This window comes from Oryzias latipes, chromosome 3, assembly GCF_053564925.1.
Source record: "Oryzias latipes strain Hd-rR chromosome 3, Olatipes_Hd-rR_3.1".
NCBI classification, from domain to species: domain Eukaryota; kingdom Metazoa; phylum Chordata; class Actinopteri; order Beloniformes; family Adrianichthyidae; genus Oryzias; species Oryzias latipes.
Genome location: NC_136239.1, coordinates 17,957,878 through 17,979,073, shown reverse-complemented (window position 1 = coordinate 17,979,073; position 21,196 = coordinate 17,957,878). Strand labels below are relative to the sequence as shown.

Sequence of the window (21,196 nt, the reverse complement as noted above, 5' to 3'; positions counted from 1 at the left end):
GTGGACATTTTAAAAACATGAAACAGTGCTGAAGCATTCTTGCTAGAGTGGTCTTGACGGAGAGGGAATACCCTTAATACCGGAAAAGCAAAAACTTTACCTTGTTAAACGTTTTAATTTTTATTGTAGTAATACATTTGAAGAAATGCTTTTGGACTGTCTCATGTATTGAAAATGTCCACATAAAAAAGAAAGTAATAGGGAAATGTAAAACATATTACACAATTACTTTTATATTACGTCACTTCCGGGATTTAGGACGTTCCATTTTTGTTAAAGGCCGTTTCTACGCTTTCCTTGTTGTGTTTCTGGATTTGTTCATTTGTATCGAGATTGTTTTTGTAATTCAGTATTTGCTAGTTTTCCCCCAAAATTGCTTTTGTGTTTCAGGACTCTGTCATTTGTTCCGTGGTTTGCTGTTGTGTTTCAGTATTTGTTAATTTGTTCCGAGATTCTTATTAGTGCTTTGTGATTTATTAGTTTGGGATTTATTGTTGGTTGTGTCCTAAATATAAATGTGTCTTGCACCTCCCGGCCACCGTAGGTTTCATGATTTGCTGTTGTGTTGCGTGATTTGCTGTTGTGTTTCATGATTTGCTGTTGTGTTTCGTGATTTGCTGTTGTGTTTCGTGATTTGATGTTGTGTTTCGTGATTTGCTGTTGTGTTTCATGATTTGCTGTTGTGTTTCAGTATTTGCTGTTGTGTTTCATGATTTGCTGTTGTGTTTCATGATTTGCTGTTGTGTTTCTTGTGTTTCGTGATTTGCTGTTGTGTTTCGTGATTTGTAGTTGTGTTTCGTGATTTGCTGATGTGTTTCATGATTTGCTGTTGTGTTTCAGTATTTGCTGTTGTTTTTCGTGATTTGTAGTTGTGTTTCGTGATTTGCTGTTGTGTTTCATGATTTGCTGTTGTGTTTCGTGATTTGTTCATTTGTACTGGGATTTGCTGTTGCTGTATCTTAAATGTAAGCGTGTCTTGCACCTCTCGGCCACCCTATCATCAGCAACCCAGTCTCCTCCCAAAATGTGTAGTAGCAATTCGACAAAAACAGACTTTAAATTTTGGGATGGCTACTTTTCAATTTTTTATTCATTTTCTACGAGCCTTCTCTGGATTATGTGACTTTTGATTTTTTGCTTGCCCTGAACAAAAAACATAGCGGATATTTGCTAGTTTTTCGGTGGAAAATGCCAGAAAACAAGATATTTTGAGGTATAATCTTTATTTTGATAACATTTCTAGCGAGACATATAACTTTTCTTGCTAAAAATGTTATCAAAATAAAGATTAGTCCACAAAAATTTTTATTTTGTGGAATTTTACTGAAAAAATAGCGAATATGTGCCATATTTTTCTTTTAGGGCAGGTAGAAAATCAAAAGTCACATAATCCTGAGAAGGCTTGTAGAAAATAAATTAGAAAATGAAAAATAGCCATCCCACAATTTAAAGCCTGTTTTTATCAAACATAGCTGCTACACGTTTTGGGATGAGACTGGGTTGTCATCAGAAATTCACCTCTGAGTTGTGGGTGTGTCTGAGTTGTGTACCTCCCTGTTGCTCTCTGTTTAAGCAGAGCAGGGAGTTTGTGGGCCACCCAGCTTAGTTTCTACAACACAAATAAGCTTTTTTTCCAACTGGAACACGTCTGCTCTTAATTCACAATTTGAATGGAGACATTTCAAAAATACTATTTTAATCTTAATTTTCTTTATACATATTTACTTTGTCATCAGAAAAATGCCACAAGAACGTAACAAAGCACCAAAACCGCAGCTGTGGGTCTTTAAAGGAGTGAAATGGTGTTGGAAGACGAGAACATTATGATTTGCTGCCTTTGACCTGGAATTTGCGTGGATTGAGTCGCTCACTAGAACGCAGTGCTTGTGGGGAATGTACATCATAAAGGGATCGTCAGCAATGAAACAACATAAAGCATATCTACTCTTCTTTTAGTACAATCATCAGTCTTATTTTGTGACCCTAAAGCCTTTCTTGGCTGTCAAATGTCTGAGAAATTTACTGCAGGGACTCCATAAAAACACGCTTCTTGTTTTCAAAATAAGGTTCTATCTCAGATCTACTTTTCAACACTTCTGCCTTTTCTATTTTCTTTCTGCCTCCAGCGCAGAACTTTGGCTTGTGTCCTCTTTAGCAAAGTATTTTTTCATTTAGCCAAACAGCTGTTTCATGACCTCATAGGACCAGTGAGGAGAGGTCCAGCATGGGGGAGAGAGCATTTTACGTGGGATAATGCAAAGATCCAGAACAGAGCAGATAGAAAGAAAGTGGACATAAAGGGAGAGGATTCAAACTTGTCCACACTCCCGTGATTGTATCTCTGGCCACAAGTGAGAGGAAGATAGTGGGAGGAATATAACAATTAACATGAATGGGACTGCAAGGAATGCCAGTTTCCTTGACAACAAAGGTCAAGGCCAAACAAGCAAGTCCTTACGAAACAAACTAAGTGCAATTAGAAAAATTTAAAGTGCCCTTTCTGTTGTGAAAGTTTCTAAAAAGAATTTAGATCACATCAGCATTAATTGGTAATTTGTAGTTTTTCTGAAGGGGCTTTCTGCTATACAAAAAGAAAAAAACCTAAATAAACTATAACATAAAAACAGAAATCTGTGAATCCGATCAGAGAGTAGAGGTTTGAATACTGACGGTTTTGACCCAAATGCAGATCCAGGGAAGAGAAGACAGGTTTTATTGGTGATTAAGAAAGTGAGAAGATTTTATAGGACTTTATAAGCCTGCAGGTCCACCCTGAGTCGTGGAAAACACCCACATCTGTTTTGGATTGCAGGAAAACGCAAGTCATTTTTTTAAAGAATTTCTTTCACTTTCAACAATCCATGTAAAAAAAACGATATTCATTTTAAGACTACACAAAAACCTTAAATAGCCTAAGTGGACAGCTTATCAGAGCACATTTTCTTTTATTCTAAGGCCATCAAAGTAGTCTGACATGATTTTGATCAGATCTCTGATTTCAATAAAGTGAATTCTGTGAAGTCGACATACAGGGACACGTGAGAGTTCTGCATCCAGACAAAGCTTTTGTATTTAATGCATTCAAGTAAAAGAGAATTTACATTTTTCTTCGCTCTGCATGCTCAGCTGATTCTTTGGGCCAAAGACACGACAGAAACACAGTGGTTCACATACTGATGAAATTACTGCTGCTGATTGTGAAGCAACAACCACTTGTGATATAAACTTGGTTGACAAACACCACAATTCATAAGGGGGATGAATGAGCAACAATGCATGGGTGGCCAGAACACTTGTATGTGTGTTGCATTAACAACATAAAAAAGCTGAGAAATTTTTCAAATGTTTCTGTGAAACTACAGGAGCAAAATGAGTGTATTAGTGGTACTTAGGCAATGAGTATCAAGTCTTTTACTGTTTCTGCAGCATCACTTTCCTTAAAAGCATCAATGAGAATACACCTAGTGACTTTAAATTTAAGGTTTCTTCCATTTTCTTCCTCTTTCCTTGTTTCTACAGCATGTCATGTGTGATGTGCAGATGTGTGTTATATCCTGTTAACTTACAAAGTTGAATGGGTTAGAGTGGCAGAAAAATATTGACGAAGAGGAGTTTGTTTTCCTTTATAGTGGACATTTCAGGCTTTTCAAAGACAAACTCTTAAGTAAAACTCTCCAAGTGTCTAGAGAAGATAGGAACAAAGAAAATACCGGTAGATTGTAGAAGATGAACAGAAAAAACACAGAAGCCTCGTGATCTTCTATCATCTCTCCAACAACAGCCCTGAGTGAGGCCAAAAACTTAATTAGAAAGAAGTGAAAGTCCCTTTGACCTTTTAAATATAGCGTCAATATATATTTTTATGAACATGATTATTGTCATTCAAGTTCTTACTCTGCTGTATCCTGGTCGGCGAATGTAAAATCCAGCAATCAGAGGACTTCCTCCCCCTCCTCCTCCTCCTCCTCCAGGCGCACGGTGCGTCTCTGCTGTGGGTTGGGCTCCTCTTGCAGGACCGCTCCAAACTATTCCGGATCAAAAACAGTAGCTCAGGACACCACTGCTGCTGCGGCTGCTGCTGCTTTCTCAGAGTTGGAGCTCTCGCCTCCTCCGCGTCGATCAGAGGTTCGGTCTGTCCAGCATTGAGGGGGGGTTCCCTCAGTGACCCGCCGCTGCCTCACCTGCACAGGCAGGATGCGCTCCCGGGCTGCGCTCTCCTGGTAAGACGCGCGCGTAAAGGACGGTTGTGATGTTGCCACGCATTTCTGAGACCCTGCAGACTGAATTCAAACTAAGCTAAAACTTCAAATTAGCTAATAAGTGACATTTCTGAAAGCAAATGCACTACCAGTCTCAAGTTTCTGAGGCAGAAAGGGGTAAGGGGAGTTCTCACTCTGACATGGTTTACAAGAAAAATGTTCTCACTGAAAGGAAATGTTTTATTCTGAAAGGGCCGTCCCTCGGGTCACTTGAGGAATTTTCCACCAGAGGATATTAGGACTGATCTTTAGCCTGCTTTTGTCATGTTTACTGCTTTAAAGCAGCATAAGATTATGACCCAGAGGGTTCCAGTTTAGAAAAAACTTCTGAGTCTAAATGTCCTCTTTCTGCTCCCATGGATGTGATTAGAAATGTATGATGCAGGCTTCAGGAATGTGGACGTTTTGTGGAATCCTACCATCTGATCATTTTACTGTGGAAAAAAAAATAAGAGCTGAGGATGTTTATCAGAAGTGAACATTGATTTTTTTCCTCTTGTGTATTCACAGGTCTACCTCCCTCCTTTGTTTGCTCTTCCTTTCTCCCGTGTCTCCCTCCACCTCCTCTCGCCCTCAGTGGATTCTCCAGCGTGTCCCTGTGGTCTTGCCCGAGAAGACTGAAGATCAGCCGACCCCCCACTTCCTGTCTGAAGCTCGTTTGGACGTCGCCTCAGGTTGTGACCCAGATTGTCACAAGAAAGCCACTCGTCTGAGCTACTGGGATCTGCGGCGTCTTCTGGCCTTTGAGACGCTCCACTCTGACGGACGACTCACTGAGACCGCCATTGGGATTTATGGATACAACCCCAACTTGAACACCAGTCCGGCCTACTCCTCCTCTGGGTCTTCTGCTAAGGCCCAGCGCTCACGTGTCAGAAAACGAAGAGAGATCTTTGGGCATGATGGGCGTTTCAGCATCGCAGGCCAGAACTTCCTGTTGAAGTTTCCATTCTCAGTGGCGGTCAAACTGTCCACTGGATGTTCTGGCACGCTGGTAGGAGACCGGCACGTCCTCACTGCTGCTCATTGTGTGCACGATGGTAAAAACTATGTGAAAGGAGCCCAGAAGCTTCGGGTTGGCTTTTTAAAATCTAAGCAACGAGACGCACCACAGTCTACCATGAACCTTACCAACCATGTTGAGGGAGGGCCCGCCCTGTACACACCGCCAACCAAAGACAAAATGAAGTTCCAGTGGATAAGAGTCAAGCGGACCCATGTTCCCAAAGGATGGATCAAAGGGAATGCCAATGACATCGGGATGGACTTCGACTATGCTTTGCTTGAGCTCAAGAAACCCCACAAACGTCGGTACATGAAGTTAGGGGTCAGCCCCCCAGCACAGAGACTTCCTGGCCGTCGAGTTCACTTCTCGGGGTTTGATAACGACCGCCCAGGACAGCTTGTGTATCGCTTCTGTCAGGCTGGTGAGGAGACACCAGATCTGTTGTACCAGCACTGCGACGCTCAGCCGGGCGCCAGCGGCTCAGGAGTGTACGCCCGGATGTGGGACAGACGCCGGGGGCGATGGGAGCGTAAGGTGATAGGCGTGTTCTCTGGCCATCAGTGGGTGGAGAAACTAGGAGTGTCTCAGGAGTTTAATGTAGCGGTGAGAATCACGCCCCTGAAATATGCCCAGATTTGTTACTGGATAAAAGGCAACTTTGTGGACTGCAGAGAGGGGTGACAGAGAAGGAAGGACCTCACAGGGGTGTAGCTACAAACCACCAACCCAATTACAGATCCTTGTGGAAAATTGGGCACCACAAGGGGGGGAATCAGATAAAAAGATACATAAACGTACACCACACTTTGTGCTGTTTTATATTAGTTTAAAAAATGTACTAACCAAAACAAATTGATTTTAAATGGTCTTTTAGGTGCTAAAATATATATTGTGCATCACTGCGATAAATTAAAGCAATTTCTCTATATAGTAAAAAGCTCCTACTAAAAAAACAAAAAACCAAAAAGCTCCTACTGAGCTGACACTTGTTGCACTGTTGAGACTTTCTACTGAAAACTTTTGCGAATGATTGTACCAAAGCGTCAAAATGTTACCTTCTGGAAGGGCTTAACTCCTCTTGGTCGACATATTTGTCTTCACCAGTATATTGTACTAAATTTACATCGAAAAGGGTTTTCAGGTTATTTGAGGATCGAATTGTGAAGTATTGTTTTCCAGTCTGGACAGTTCAATCATTGCTACTTGCTGCCACCTGGTGGCCAAATATAGCACTACAGTTTCTTGCTTGATTTCGCCTTCACTCTGTTTCATTTGTGCCTTTTCTTACACGAGACTGTGGAAGATTAAATGAAATATATTCTTAAAAAAGAGGGTATGTCCAATATGCTTTATTATTCCGCTTGTTTGACATGTATATTTAATTTCCCTTTGAGGATCAATAAAGCATTTTATTTCTTTTGACTCATGTATTACACCTGGACATTCAGTGTTGATAGGGACACATTTTCAAGATTCAGAGAAAGTTGACACGGAATCCTGTTGAACGTCGATATACGGAGCAGCCAATTTAAATCTGGATCTTGCTGTATGGCACATCCAAAAGAAAGAAAGAAAAAAAAAAGTACATCAGCCTCATTTTGTCTGCATCGTTTAAATCTCCAATTTATGGGACATTAAGGAAAACGAAACCCTTTTTTATAGCTACCAAGGATAGCGAATTTAAAATCTTCTCAGATGACATTCGTGTCTTTCTTCAGCCGTTTCTGCTACCAGAACAGAAATATCATTCAGGCAACATAAAACAGAAGCATTTCGGAAAAGGCAAACTCAGGAATGCCCCGTTCTGTCATTCAGACATGAAAAAACCTTATGACGAGGCCAGTGAAGAGCAACTTTAACAAAACACACCAACTCCATTCGACAGCACTGTTCGGTGGCAAAAACTTGCTACATTTACAATGAAAATGTGAACAGACCATTCCACAGCAGTGTAGATGCATTTGAGAAGATACATTTTGTTTTTTTGGGGGTAAGAAAAAAAGAAAATGTGTCAAATGTGTACATTTCAGCAGCAGCAGTGTTGCTTTTCACATGTAAGATGATTTAAACACATTTTTGGGCTCATACTGGGTTGGTAGCTGTCAGCTAGTCATCAATCCCACCGACTGCAGCAGCAGGCAGGATCCAACACACAATCAACTGGATATTAGGAGGATTTTCACAAAGTGAAACGCAACTCGTCTGTAACACCGTTTCAGTAACTGAGAATACTTGAGCCAGTAATGCTGTGACAGTCTTTCCAACTGGCTGCCTATAACCTCTTTATACGGATTAACCTAAAGGGCGCAGAAGAGTAAACTGGTTTGTCATAACATGAAGAAAAGTGTAATAACCTGCCAGATGTTTAGTATGCTTTCAGTTTGGGGATGCTTGTTAACCGAGGCTGTAACTGTACTTCGTCATCTGCGATGACTTTGAACGAGCAGATACGGATAAATATGCAGAGGGGATGCAGCGTTTCCTGTGGGACACCAAAGTACCGTAAGCAGACAGACCACCTTGAACCCAACGTCTCCTCCTGGTGATGCCGAGACTCTTTCCCACAAAAAAAAATTTTACTTAAAAAAAAAAAAAAAGTCAAATTTGTCAAGTTGAACAAACAAATGTTCTCACGCTTCAGTTAGAATTAAACTGAAAAAGAAAAAAATTGGCTTTATAGAGAAAGAAGGCAGATTCAGCCACTGTTTCCATCGTATCCAATCAAAACAGGTGATTATCAAACTGCCGACAACTCTGTTCAGTGAGTGCCTCGAGCTTCAAACTATCAGGATTTCAAGCCCAACTTCTTCCTCTGTTCAGAGTAGCTCGTCTGGTTTTGCAGACAATCCTCGGCCAAGTCTGCTCTGTGATTGGCCACATGTACTTAAAATATCTTTGGTGAGAGTCACCCCCAGGCATTCCTCGGCTTCCCTGTCGCCTAGAAACAGCGTAAAACAACATGCTTATGTTGTCCGCGTGGTAATGCCCGGTGTAACACAAAATCGTATACAAAATAAAACTATTCTTTTAAATAGGTAAATATAAACATTGCATTAAAAATAGAACCGTATCAAAACACAATTATGAGTTCACAGTCTGTCTTCCACCTCCTCCTCCTTTTCCAATCCAGAGCTTGGAACTGGTGTCCACACGCAGATTCTCTACTGGGACTTCAGCCCCAAACTGTTGGAGGGCAGAGGGTAGGCGTAGGCTTTTCCCAGCACGATGCGGTCTCGGAGTAGTTTAAAAAGCACATAGTAGTTGCAGAAAAGAATAAGGCCCAGAGACAACGTGTGGTTCCAGCGCTCAGAGCGCAATAGAGAGTATAACTGATATAAAACGACGCTGGACTCAATCCAGATCAGCAGGTTCAGGATCCGCAATGGTTTGTGAAACAAGAACTGCAAGAAAAGACAGAAAAGTGGTGAAAAAAAATGAACAGAGCACCAACCAAAACATGACATCCACATGAGAGCCACTGCATGGTGTCTCACAGCTGACTCCACCCACTTCATGCTACATCCACATCAGTCCTCTGCAACACGTGTTCAAGCGTCTGCTTCCAATGACATTTTACGTATTTGTGCACTAAACACCAGGGCTGCACGGTGGCGCAGTGGTTAGCGATCTTGCCTCACAGCAAGAAGGCCCCCGGTTCAAGTCCCGGCTGGGGGAACTGAACCAGAACATCAATGGGGGACCTTTCTGTGTGGAGTTTGCATGTTCTCCCCGTGTATGCGTGGGTTCTCTCCGGCTTCCTCCCACCGTCCAAAAACATGCTTCATAGGTTAATTGGTTAATCTAAATTGTCCATAGGTGAGAGTGAATGGGTGTGTCATTGAGGACACTCTACCCTGCGACACAGTGGCGACCTGTCCAGGATGCCCCCTACCTTCGCCCACAAGTGGCTGGGATAGGCTCCAGCAGCCCCATGACCCCGAAAGGGAAAAAACTGAATAGTTTTCAGACTTTGACGAATCAGTGACGTTTGGATGGCGCACCGTTTTAATTCATGGAAGTGCCAATCATTTGAAAATTGATCATGGTGTAAAAAATGAATAATTGCAGTTTCGGGTGGAATTACACAACACCATGTCTTTCATTTAATGGAATACAGCTGTGAAGGAAAAAACCTGGAGCAAGATTTGCACTGCGTCGACATTTCATGCCAAGCCTCTTCCAACTGTAAGTCTGAGGTAGCAACAGTCCAGTGCGAACATCATGTGAAAAATGCACGTTCTTGAACATGCATCACAGACCTGGTGTGTTTGTAGCATCAGACTAAAGAAAGACTCTGGGAAGTTCGGAGGAGAGGCGGTATGGTCTAATTCTTGGGACAGCACTAAACCCAGCTGTCTATTCTGCAAGTAAACTAAACACATCAGTAAGAACTCCTTCTGCTTTGAAAGATTACATCAAGAAGCAAAATATCATTCTTTATCTTTTTTCCCACCAAAAATTCTGAAACCAGAGCCACATGCATTAGCCCTCCATTTAGGCTCTTTGACTTTATTTAAAATGTATTTTATAAATGTTTTTAGTTACGCACAAATTCTAATCTAACAACAGTGTGTAGTTGTTGTTGTTCAGAGGCAGTTCTTGCACACAGCCCATGCTTTCGCTGCATTATTATTGTTGGACATGAAGAATTCCTTCATATCAAGTTTTCCCACAATTTCTACAATAATATTTAGTTGATCCAAAGTTTAAAGGGAACTGGGGGGTTTCCAAAAGTGCGATGGGGGGGGGGGGGGGGGGGGCAGAGTCTTTACCCATCAGGCCCCTCCACTGAGGAGATTATCCCCCCTTTATGATGCTGAAACCCAGAAAAATATCCAATGAAGGAAGACAGTACAGAGAAAAGTATTGGAGAGTTATAAAAGTTGATGCAACAATATGACACTGGAGCCCTAAGCAAGAATTTTACACCCAAATCATCTTTGGAATAAAAAAAAAACAAATAATTTGTGTGTATATATATATATACATACATATAAAAATACACAAAAAAAATTAATTTCAGGGAATAAAAAATATGCAACAAAAAAAAAATCATAAAACTAATCCGTAGCTCATGTTTACTACCAGAGGATAAGTACTAAATACTCACATAAAACCTTGCATGAGAGACATCAGAGGGCAGGGCCACATTATAGGGTCCAACCGCTTTATACAGACATCGACTGTGTCGTACCAAGACCCCCTGAGGCCAGACGGTGCTCTCTGACCACCTGAAAATCACCAGCATATCACAAACAAACCCCAGACTGACAGCTGCGATCATGCGAGTCCGGGAAGGCCACTCACACATGCTGGGGGGCGTTACTGTATGACCCGTGCTCCAGCTTCTGCCAGCGGCCGAGGTGAGCTGCAGAGCGATGGAGCAGGTCACAGTAGCTGGGGGGCAGCAGCTGGCTCATCAACATCACGAACGCATTGATCCACACCATGATCAGGTGTTCGCATGACCAGCGCATGTCGTAGTACTGAGTACTCTGTAAGGGGAAAAATGATGTTGAAGCAGGAAACCCAACCATGTCAGCATGAAGGCTTGTAGCAGCTTGATCATCTGGTATCAGATTATCCAGCAGAAGCAACACAAAGACACCAACCTTAACGAAGCAGAGGGGCAGGAATGCTACATAGTAGGCACTGAACAGAGAGTTGAACAGCACTTCTTTGATTCGCCGGTTAAAGTCGCTCTTGAGCTCCTCCACCTCTGCTCGGATCAGCTCGGGTGTGTCCGAGTGCGTATGTGGCGGGCAGGTGTGGGTGGGCATGTGTGGGGGGCTGGAAAACTGTTCTCTGAGGTTTTCACGCAGCAGGAAGAGGAAGTCTCGCGGCCGAAGAAACGGAGACTCTGCCAGATCGGCCTGCTGGTGGTCCCCTTGGTAATCGCATTCAGCTGCCGCCGCCACCGCCTGGCTTTTTCCTCCTTCCTGATGGAAACAGCAGAGGGGGACATACACGCCGAACCTGGAGCACAGGAAGCAATAGAAAAAAAAATCAAGTTTTTGAGGAGGTTTTGTCATGAAAGATTAAAAATGAAGAAGGAAATGGAAACAGTAACACAAAAAAGTAGAACATGGAACATTTTTATTAACTAAATCAAACAAGAAGTGAGTTTATTCCTCTGTGGATCCATTTTTTTTTTAGATATATTAAATAAATAAATAAAACAACAACCAGTATAAATAAAAAAAATAAAAAGGTGTGTGGATAAAACTGACTTGAAGTCAGGAAATAATTATTACGCCTTTATGATATCAGGCACCTTCTTAACAAGATGTACACAAAATGATTCAAAAACACAAAACTCAGATAAATGGAGGAAACATCAGGTACTCAGCTACACTTGAAATAATCCATCTGTCTTGTATGTCACTGGACATTTTTGGAAGAAATAAAAGAATATTGCAAAAGAACAGCTTCGACAAAGGTTCAAACAACAGACAACGGTGCCCTCTGTCTTGCAGCATCCTTGCAGAAAACTAAGAAAGTGCTAATGAAAATAACACGCTCACTGGCCATTTTATTAGTCACACCTGTCCAGCTGGTCGTTAATGCAAATTTCTAATCATCCAATCACATGGCAGCAACTTGGTGCATTGAGGCATGTAGAAATGGTCAAGATGATCTGCTGCAGTTCAAACCGAGCATCATAATGGAGAAGAAATGCGATTGAAGTGACTTTGAACGTGGCATGGTTGTTGGTGCCAGACGGGTTGGTCTGAGGATTTCAGAAACTGCTGATCTACTGGGATTTTCACCCACAACCATCTCTAGAGTTTATAGTAGTATAGTATAGAGTTTAATAGTCCAAAATTAGAAAATATCCAGTGAGCAGCAGTTCTGTGGATGGAAATGCCTTCTTGATGTCAGAGGTCAGAGGAGAATGGCCAAACTGGTTCCAGCTGATAGAAAGACAACAGTAACTCAAATAACCTCTGGTTACAACAGAGGTCTGCAGAAGAACATCTCTGAAACCACAACACGTCCAACCTTGAGACAGATGGTCTACAGCAGCTGAAAACCACTAAGAACAGAAAACTGAGGCTACAATTCACAGGACCACCATAATGGGACTATAGAAGATTTAAAAAACGTTGTCTGGTCTGACGAGTCTCCTTTTGTGCTCCAACATTCGGATATTAGGGTCATAATTTAGCGTCAACAACATGAAAGCAGGGATCCATCCAGGCTTGTCTCAATGGTCCAGGTTGCTACTGGTGGTAGTGTAATGGTGTGGGGGGTGTTTTCTTTTTACACTTTAGGGCCCTTAACGTCAGCATTGTCACAACGTCAGTCTACCAGAGTATTGTTGCTGATCATGTCAATCCCTTTATGACCACAGTGTATCATCTTCTGATGGCTACATCCAGCAGGATAACACGCCATGTCATGAAGCTGGAATCATCTCAGACTGGTTTCTTGAACATGACAATGAGTTCACTGGACTCAAATGGCTTTCACAGTCTCCAGATCTCAACCCAATAGAACACCTTTGGGATGTGGTGGGACTGGGTGTTCAGTGCACAAATGTGCAGCAACTGATGATAATACTATGCTAATATGGACCAAACTCTCTGAGGGAATGTTTCCAGTACCTTGTTGAATCTACGCCACCAAAGATTAAGGCAGTACTGAGGGTAAAAGGGGTCCAACCCGGTACTAGCAAAGTGGACCTAATAAAGTGGCCACTCAGTGAAATAGATCATTACAATTTGAACCTAGAATATTCTTTAGCTTCTTATTCTTGTTGTATTTCGAAACCCAACATTTCAAATAGACATTAGTATTTCTAAATCTAAACAAAACAGAAGAGAAAAACTGTGCCATAGACTCACGGGTATCCCAGGAAGAGAAGGTTCAGCACCGAGTGGTTCTTGCACAGGTTGACCAGCGTCCAGCAGAGCACCCAGCCACACAGGGTCAGCAAACTGAGCCGGGCTGCGATAAGTACCACGTAGCGCAGCAACGATCCCCCGCTGCTCTGAGACACCTGCACAACAAAACGGAGCATCTGGACCTTCAAACCTGCCGTTGTGTTCCAACTGAGAGTTTAGTTCTTAAAGGGCAGATTGTTTACCTCTGAAACAATTGTCCAAACGAGCCGTCTGGCCAACATGACAGTGATGAAGATAGCCAGGTGGTAGTCCATTAAATGGAAATTCTGTAAGCAGGAGCCAAATCATTTATCATCACCAGTTTTATGTTTTGACTCTACTTTGAACATTAAATCTGAAACCAACTGTTTACAAGCTTTCACTTCATTTGGATCTGAATCAGGAGAAACAGATTAATGTGTCAAATGTAAACCAAAATTAAAAAGATGTTTTTGCATTTACAAAAAGAAGCTTTAGTTGTCGACTACACAACATAGGTCATGGTGTCAGAGATAAGAAGCTAAAGAGCAGCCAAGTCTTAGCTTGTCTGATGTCTTAACTCCGTGAAGGAAAAAAAGAGAAGCCCTTACAAGCGAGGTAGAGGCAGCAGGGTGGCTGTACGGGTACCACCACACTGTCCTGTAGATGTTGATGTACTGGACGAACAAAGCAACCAGCAAATAGAGAAAGAGCAGGAACTCAAACAGCAGGCTGCTGTCCAACGGCAGCTCAGGGATCCGCGAGTGACGGACCGGCTCAGGAGTGATGAGGGCTGAAAGAGGCGGGGCCGACAGACCTACAGAGTTGCTGCCCCTACAGGGAAGAAAGGGAAATGCTAAAACCGACGTGTGATCCCTAAACTGCAGTTTTATACCGTTTCATTTTCTCCTGATAATATGGAATGGCACTCCTAGGCTTTAAAGACCCACACTGATCATCTTTTGATCGGTTGTAAAAGCGTTCTCAGAAGTCTTTTAATTATGAGTATGTAGTTTTTAGACAAAATCACAAACCCTTTGTGGTTTTCTAGAACAGTTTCTGAAGAGCGGCAGAAGTTCATTTGATATTTAACATGGTGGGGGGACCCCCCGTAACTGCCCGTACGGGTGGATACGGACTGTCTGCGGGTGAACAATGGGCAAACTAGGTGAAAACCAGGCCACCTACGTGCCCTGCAGGAAAATGTAAGATCATAGACCTCCAGATAAGCCTGTAAGTTCATGGACATTTTTTTCTACAGGCATGCGCGGGTGTCAGATTGTAGCAAAATGTAATGCTAAGTAAGGGAAAAATAGGTAAGCTTGTCATCATTTTTCTTTTTAAACCCCCCTGACCCTTTACAGGTACCACTTTAGCGCTGTTCAAGGGAAAAGTGCACGCTCCTTGTGCATGCCTCGCACACAACCCAACTGTTAAAAATTAGGAAATGAGACAATCGAGGACTAGTTTGCCTGGGCATCCTACAGACATCTTATAGATGCTCATTTATCTCCTGCACACCCCGTGCGTGCTGCACTCACAAACAGCTTATTTGTTACGTAAGGAGCAGCCACATGCACCTCACTAACGGCTAGGGCAGGGGTCAGGAACCTATGGCTCGCGAGCCATATATGGCTCTTTTGATGGTCACATGTGGCTCGCAGACAAATCTTTAATTATACTTTTTTTTTTTCATTAGACCAGTCCTTCTCGGGCGCGATGCGATGCCAGAGGCGCGGAGTAGTATCGGTGCTTGGAGAGAAAAATCAGCGCCAGCATTATCAGTTTACTATTATCTATTATTTCACAGAGTTTGTACCAACTGGAAACCTGTGAATTGCCGTGCCTAAACTGCGCGCTCCCGTCTCTGAAAAAAGAGCACACAGTTGCGGGGACGGGAGGTGTGAAGAAGAAAGCAGAGGGTGGGGGTGAGGGGTTGTGGGGACAGCAGTTGAATTGACTTATTGTACTTTAAAAATGTTGACATTACATCAAATGCACACATTCACTTGCATATTTAGTTTTAAACATATTGTCGCGGACTGAGTTTAACTTGGCTGTTGGGCCGCGTTAAAAGTTCTGGAGTTCATTGAACGCGTCAAGCAGAGATCTGATTGGCCCTCAGTTATGTCACTCAGCCTGTTGTTAGGTAATTTGGACCAATGCGGTTCAGCTATGGGCCAAATAAGGGAAATGGGAGGGCTGGAGTGGGAGGGGGGGAATATAAAGTTGGGAGAAGCGCTCTCTCTCGTCTCGGCGGGAGAGATTCAGGAGTTGCTGAATTAATTGTTCAGCATTTGTTGTGGTCTGCAGTAACCAGAATAAAGAACCTTAAAAGAGGTTAAGTCTCCGTGCCTCAGTGTGGGAAAGGGACACTACATTATTGTATGGCTCTTTCGAAATTACATTTAAAAATATGTGGCGTTTATGGCTCTCTCGGCAAAAAAGGTTCCCGACCCCTGGGCTAGAGTGTGCCATAAAGACGCCATACGACAGTCTCACCTGTACGTCAAAAGTGCCTCTAACTTACATAATCCTTGCTTTACGATAAACTTACCACACACGACTGTCTACAACCCTGCATGGGCCTGAACAACCCAAAAACCTGTACGGGTGCATGCGACTAAGACTTTGCAGCCCCTCAAAACCCCAACCCAACAGCATAGCTGCAACAAAAAAATGAGGAGCAATATTGGAGCTACCCAGCTGTGCAGCTTTGAGCCAGGAAAACAAAAACGTAAATGGATCTAGTCGTCTACAAGGACTGGAGCAGAGAGTTTGTAGCCTGCCAAGCCTACTTGCTACACAACACATAAGTTGTTTGTCAAACTGAATTCGTTCTGTGTCCTCCTGATTCACAACGATTTGAATAAAAAAATACTCAGAAATTATATTTAAGCCTAATTTTCTTTTTGTGTCGCCCTATCTACAGAAAAACAAGAACATGGTACAAAAAACAAAACAAAACACCATTTTCATCAGAGTGGGTCTTTAAGGAAATGTGTTTGGTATGCACATACCTATTCCTGAGACCTGTGCCATTGCTGACACTGCCTCCAACCAGGGTCTGCAGGGACGGCAGAGCGGAGCGACTGAGCTGCTGTCTGCTTGGACCCCTGCGGCCTCCTGGCATGGTCGCCAGCTACTGCTCGTCTCAAAAAGCCACCATGAAATTTCAAGCCACTGAAAAGCAGAAAGTCAACGAAACGACAGTTTAGTTTGAAGCCAACACAGTGCAGCTTAAGACGTCTACATGTCCTAAAACCTTTGAAGGATATGTAAAAGTGTTTAGTTATTGAACTTTCTTCAATTGCCACATTTTTATAAATGAACAAATAAATAAATAGGAAAAATACAAAGTACGGAAGCTGATACTGTTGGCTACATAAGAAAACTGGACAGAGTGTGTGTGACGGCAGCCATAGAAAATGTCTAGCCTCCAGCTCCAAATGAAGTCAATTCATTTGAGGTATGGACGTTGCCATGTTGTAGACCAAGGACACCAGTAAGGAGTGATTTGTCCCAGTCGGTCTGAGTAAACGTTTCTATGACAGCCACTCTCACCAATCAGGAATAAGCTTGGAAGTCCACACCCCTTACACTGAAAGAGGGCTCAGGAAAATCTGTCAAACATTTTGAACGATCAAGGTGTGGGCCAGCATGTACCACATACTGTTATTAGACATCTGAGTGGCCATTTCTTTTAAATTTAAATAACTTGCACTACAGAAAAAATATGAAAAACTAAGATTATCAAAAACATGTAAAAAAAACAAAAAACGAATGGTTATCCTGTTCCATAGCTGTTCATTTCTCAATAAATGTATAGGATGTATGTTTTGGTTTCTTGGAGCCAGCAGGTGCTTCCTGTTTGGAACGCAAGGAGGGAGGGGTTACTTATAAAGTCAATGGCCGGAACGAACATTTCTGCCACATCTCTGCCAATGCCAAATTTGGTGGATTAAATGATTAAAGTTAAGAGAACTATCCTGATTATGGTTATTGCTGAGTTAGATATCACTCCACTCTTTACTTGCTGAAAGTCATCCAGTGACTGTTTGTGGTCTTCACCTAAACAGCACCCCAATATTGATCCAACAGGACACCCACAGCTGCCTGCTCTCACAGCTGATCCAGTCAGACACCTGGAGGTTCTACAAGCCTAAAAAAAGACTCAATGGCAGGCGTGACATCACTGGTACCATTTGGTTCCATACACATCAGAGCATTTAAGACACATGAACAGACTTTCCTCATCCACATTTACACTTTCAACCACCTAATTATCATGACTTTAGTAAAAAAAAGCCAAACTGATAGTTCAGTGAAGGAAACAGAAGACTTTCTTTGCATCGTTGCATTACAGAACCGTTTGAAAATCTGACCGTCAACCACCTGACGGCACAATCAGAGCAACTTAAAACCAACACCAAACCTGTTTACACGCAGTTCAGCCTCTTTTATGTTATTTTTAGTAAAAACCTGCCTGGACCTCTTTGAAGAAGCAAAGTCTTCCTGAGCTTTGATGAATTATTAAGAATGTCACCTGTGTTTAAAACACGGCTGGGTTAGCTCTCTTTCAGTGACAGACAATCCAGAAATATCAATTTAGGTAAAAAAAAAAACTTTTAGCCTAAAACACCAAATAAAAATGTAAATAAAAAAATCATTTTATACTTTACACTAAAGGCTAAAAAAAAAAACTTTAACCAGCCTAGTGAATTCAACTGTGTAGACCTCGAGCATAGCTGCTAACTCAATATAAAAATGTCTAAGCCCAAAGAACAGATTATTGAATTATGACAGCCACTGACTGTTTATCGCAACAAACGTATGGTTGATATTAAGAAAGAGCCTCATCCTGCAACACGTCTGTTTGCTCCTAACTTTTTGAACTTGGCATGTCAATGAAAAATACCTGTTTAAACAGGTAACAGCAACAGAGGTGACTGGAAAATAAACTGCTGCTGCTGACTCAGAAGAAAAAAAAAAATAGAAAGAAAGAAACCGTTTGATTGAGGAAAATTTAAAAAATGAGATCCAACAGGCAAAAACCACCAACTCATCCAGCTATGAAAATACAGTATTTAAAGAAGACAAAATACACGAATATATAAAAGCACAATTTCTTTAGGGGATAAATAAAACAAGTATTAGGAAAAATATGATTAAGAAACGTATTATTTTGGACACCTTATGAGAATAAAACGTTCAGAGAGAGTCTGTCAGATGCAGCAGACGCTGAAGTTTCAGTCAAAACAACGTCAAAAACCTTTTTTCTTGACCTTGTTAAAAACAGTCATGAGGTTTAGGAAAGAAAGAAACTTCCAATAATGTAAGAATGGCAATTTTATTAAACCACAAGTTTGGTTTTTAAAAATAGAAATGTTTTCTAAACACAATCCTCCAATTTAGGTTTATCTTGTGCATCAAAATGCTCAATTAATTAACTCCTTAATCTATTTCATTATTGAATAATTAAAAAGCTTTTAACTAAAAAAGTTCAGTAAGTTGATATTTTCTCTACTTCTGCAGGGGTCCGGCTGGTTTTTCCAGAATCGCTGAGATGATTGGCTGCTGCGACCTTTGAGGGGAGCAACCAAAAGGTAAAGAAGAAGACAGCCCCACCTACTGCTGATCACCTGAATCAGGTGTGTTATTTAGCAGAACACAGACCATAGAAGACTGGGATTGGATTAAGACCTTCTCCAAGTGTTGCAACACTAAATTCTTCCTGCACAAAGAGCTGAAATAAAAAAGGAGACATCAAAACTTGTTTCCTTCGCATTGGAGAAAGTATCGCCATGTGTCACTGTGGTTTACACACATAGACCAGTTCACTAAAAAAAAAGTTATTTTGTCTAGAAACTGTATGCTTTTTGCTTCTCTTTGCAAGGGACATATAAAGGAAAAGTTTTGATGTGAAATGTATCTTTATAAAAGGATGATACACAAAACACATTGTTAAAAAAATATATTAAAAGTAGTTCTTAGGATATATCAAAATGTCACTTTTCCATTTGTATTTTTATGGGAAAATGTTTTCACGCTATGGTTGAATTTGAATTATTTTGATGTCATTTAGGCTGCAGGTAAAGGTGCCATGCAGCACACAGCTCAGCTGTATTAAATAATTTTGTGACACTTGAAATCTTGAGTAAGACCTTATGTTACTTTACCAAAACACCACTTCCTCTTTGTTAAACAGGCCTCAAATCCTGCTAGGAGTCAGAAATTGAAATAAAATGGAAGTTTAGAATAAAATAAAAAGTGCACAACGGTAATCAGTAATGCTTATTTGCAGTTTAATTTTACAATCAGCACAGTGATGGTAACAAACCTACAATATGCTTTTTTAAAGAAGATACGACAGTAAAGCACATCTGAGAGATGTGGGTTGTAATTTGTTGCGAGTGTCAACTAAAAAGGAAAAAAAGACAAAACTATATGTTAAAATTTAAAGCCTTTACAGTATATTACCACTTTCCTTTACCTTAACACCTATTTAGCCCCGCCCCCTTTTTATACATTTGAGTTTGCTGCTAAAACAGGAAACATCAAACTGAATCCAAACGATTTCTTTATGCAAATGCACTGGAAGAGGTATGATGGGAGATGATGATGAGGCCTTGAGAGGCCAACATACATGTTGCAGGAGCATTTGACACTAAATGCACCGACAGGAAACAGACGTGAACACACACAGCAGGGGGACAACAAACTCCACCAGGGACCTAAAATTCACAGCCTAAACAATCGAGTGAGAACAGCAACTGTGAACTGCACACATTAACTGATGTGATGGGCTGCTGATTGGAAATCTGTTTACTTTATAATAAATCATATGCCCGTTTAAAAGAGTTTAATACTGACAAGTGTGGGCTTTTTTTGTCTCTGTGTTACAAAGTGACATGATTGTGTTAGAGACCAAGAAACTTGCTAATTTCTGCAAGGCAGCACCTTTTGAGACTTATGGTTTTAAGTTAGGGTTGTCACTCAAACACAATGTGAACTTATGAGAATACTTTTTTTTTAAAATCGATGTAAACGTCTATTTTACTGTCTGCTTGTAAAAGAAAGCTTCCATATTTCGTGTATACTCACACATCGACAGCAGCATGCGGGCAGGAACCAAGATGCATCAGTCAGTTGTGTGACGAATCCAGATAACAGCGAGCATTTCTGCGCCTTCCAGCTTCAATATCCAACACTGGACTGGTGGGACTGAAATTTAAGACAGGCCCAGACACGCCGGAGTTTGCCTTCTTATCACATAAAAGCATAAAACGGCCCAAAAAGTTGTTCCGGGGCTCCAGGAGCAACAGTGTAAACGCGTTAGTGCCGTTCACCGACGTGGCAAAACTGCACCTCCTCCCGTGTGTCGTCATTAGTCGGCGACGTTAACCGTTACGCTGCCGCGCGGTCGCACTTCTCTTTGACGCAAAACAAAATAAAAAATATAAATATGAAAGAGTATAACGGTGATTCTAATTAGGAAAAGGCCATTATTACTGTTCATAAATATTGTCTTAATAGTAAAATAAAACCAGTGTCATTTTCGGACTTGTTATCCAGTTCAATATGATTTAAAATAAACATAGAAGAGTCTTGTGTTTTTCTTTTTGCCAAACAAGTAAGGAGACTATTTTTGTTTTATCACTGTATTTATTATACAAAGACATTTTGGTCCGATTTGGTGGTATTTATCATCACAAAATTAAATGTAAAAATTCAAAATAATATTTTTAATGTTCTACTTTGAACTATGTGGTTAGTCCAAAAATATATTTTTTTATTACTTTGGGGGGAATTCTACATTCACAAGGGTAAGATGTCAAATTTACAACCTCGTTTTAATGTATTCCATCTCGAAATTAAACTACCAAAAACAATAGAAGACACATGAAAGCTACAAGAACACTCCATCTTGTGAAGGAACTGTATTTAAAAAAATCTCATTTTGTTTTATTCTATGTTTACTATGATACTGAAAAAAAATTAAACTAATCATAAAAAAAGTTGTAACTGTAAATTTTTCTAATAATAATCGTAGCAAATATTTTACA

At 41.2% G+C, this 21,196-nt stretch overlaps 2 protein-coding genes across 3 annotated transcripts; one reads left to right on the top strand and one right to left on the bottom strand.

Moving 5' to 3' along the window:
* Nucleotides 1-4,011: 4,011 nt before the first annotated feature.
* LOC101160471 (serine protease 23-like) lies at nucleotides 4,012-6,687 on the top strand. The gene is made up of 2 exons (XM_004067095.5): nucleotides 4,012-4,220; nucleotides 4,770-6,687. The coding sequence occupies exons 1-2, from the start codon at nucleotides 4,195-4,197 to the stop codon at nucleotides 5,944-5,946; spliced, it is 1,203 nt and encodes a 400-aa protein (XP_004067143.1). The 5' UTR covers nucleotides 4,012-4,194; the 3' UTR covers nucleotides 5,947-6,687.
* On the bottom strand, nucleotides 6,600-20,548 carry tmem39a (transmembrane protein 39A). 2 transcript variants are annotated; one of them, XM_023953349.2, is made up of 10 exons: nucleotides 20,235-20,439; nucleotides 17,168-17,292; nucleotides 16,151-16,313; nucleotides 13,742-13,964; nucleotides 13,355-13,438; nucleotides 13,113-13,267; nucleotides 10,878-11,241; nucleotides 10,573-10,760; nucleotides 10,376-10,496; nucleotides 6,600-8,666 (listed from the first exon to the last, which is right to left on the bottom strand). In XM_023953349.2, exons 3-10 carry the CDS (start codon nucleotides 16,261-16,263, stop codon nucleotides 8,427-8,429), a joined length of 1,488 nt encoding a protein of 495 aa, XP_023809117.1. In that variant the 5' UTR covers nucleotides 16,264-16,313; nucleotides 17,168-17,292; nucleotides 20,235-20,439; the 3' UTR covers nucleotides 6,600-8,426. The 2 variants fall into 2 exon arrangements, with proteins under 2 accessions (XP_023809117.1, XP_023809118.1); XM_023953350.2 differs by lacking the exon at nucleotides 17,168-17,292 and having other exon boundaries at nucleotides 20,235-20,548.
* Between the last annotated feature and the right edge of the window lie 648 nt (nucleotides 20,549-21,196).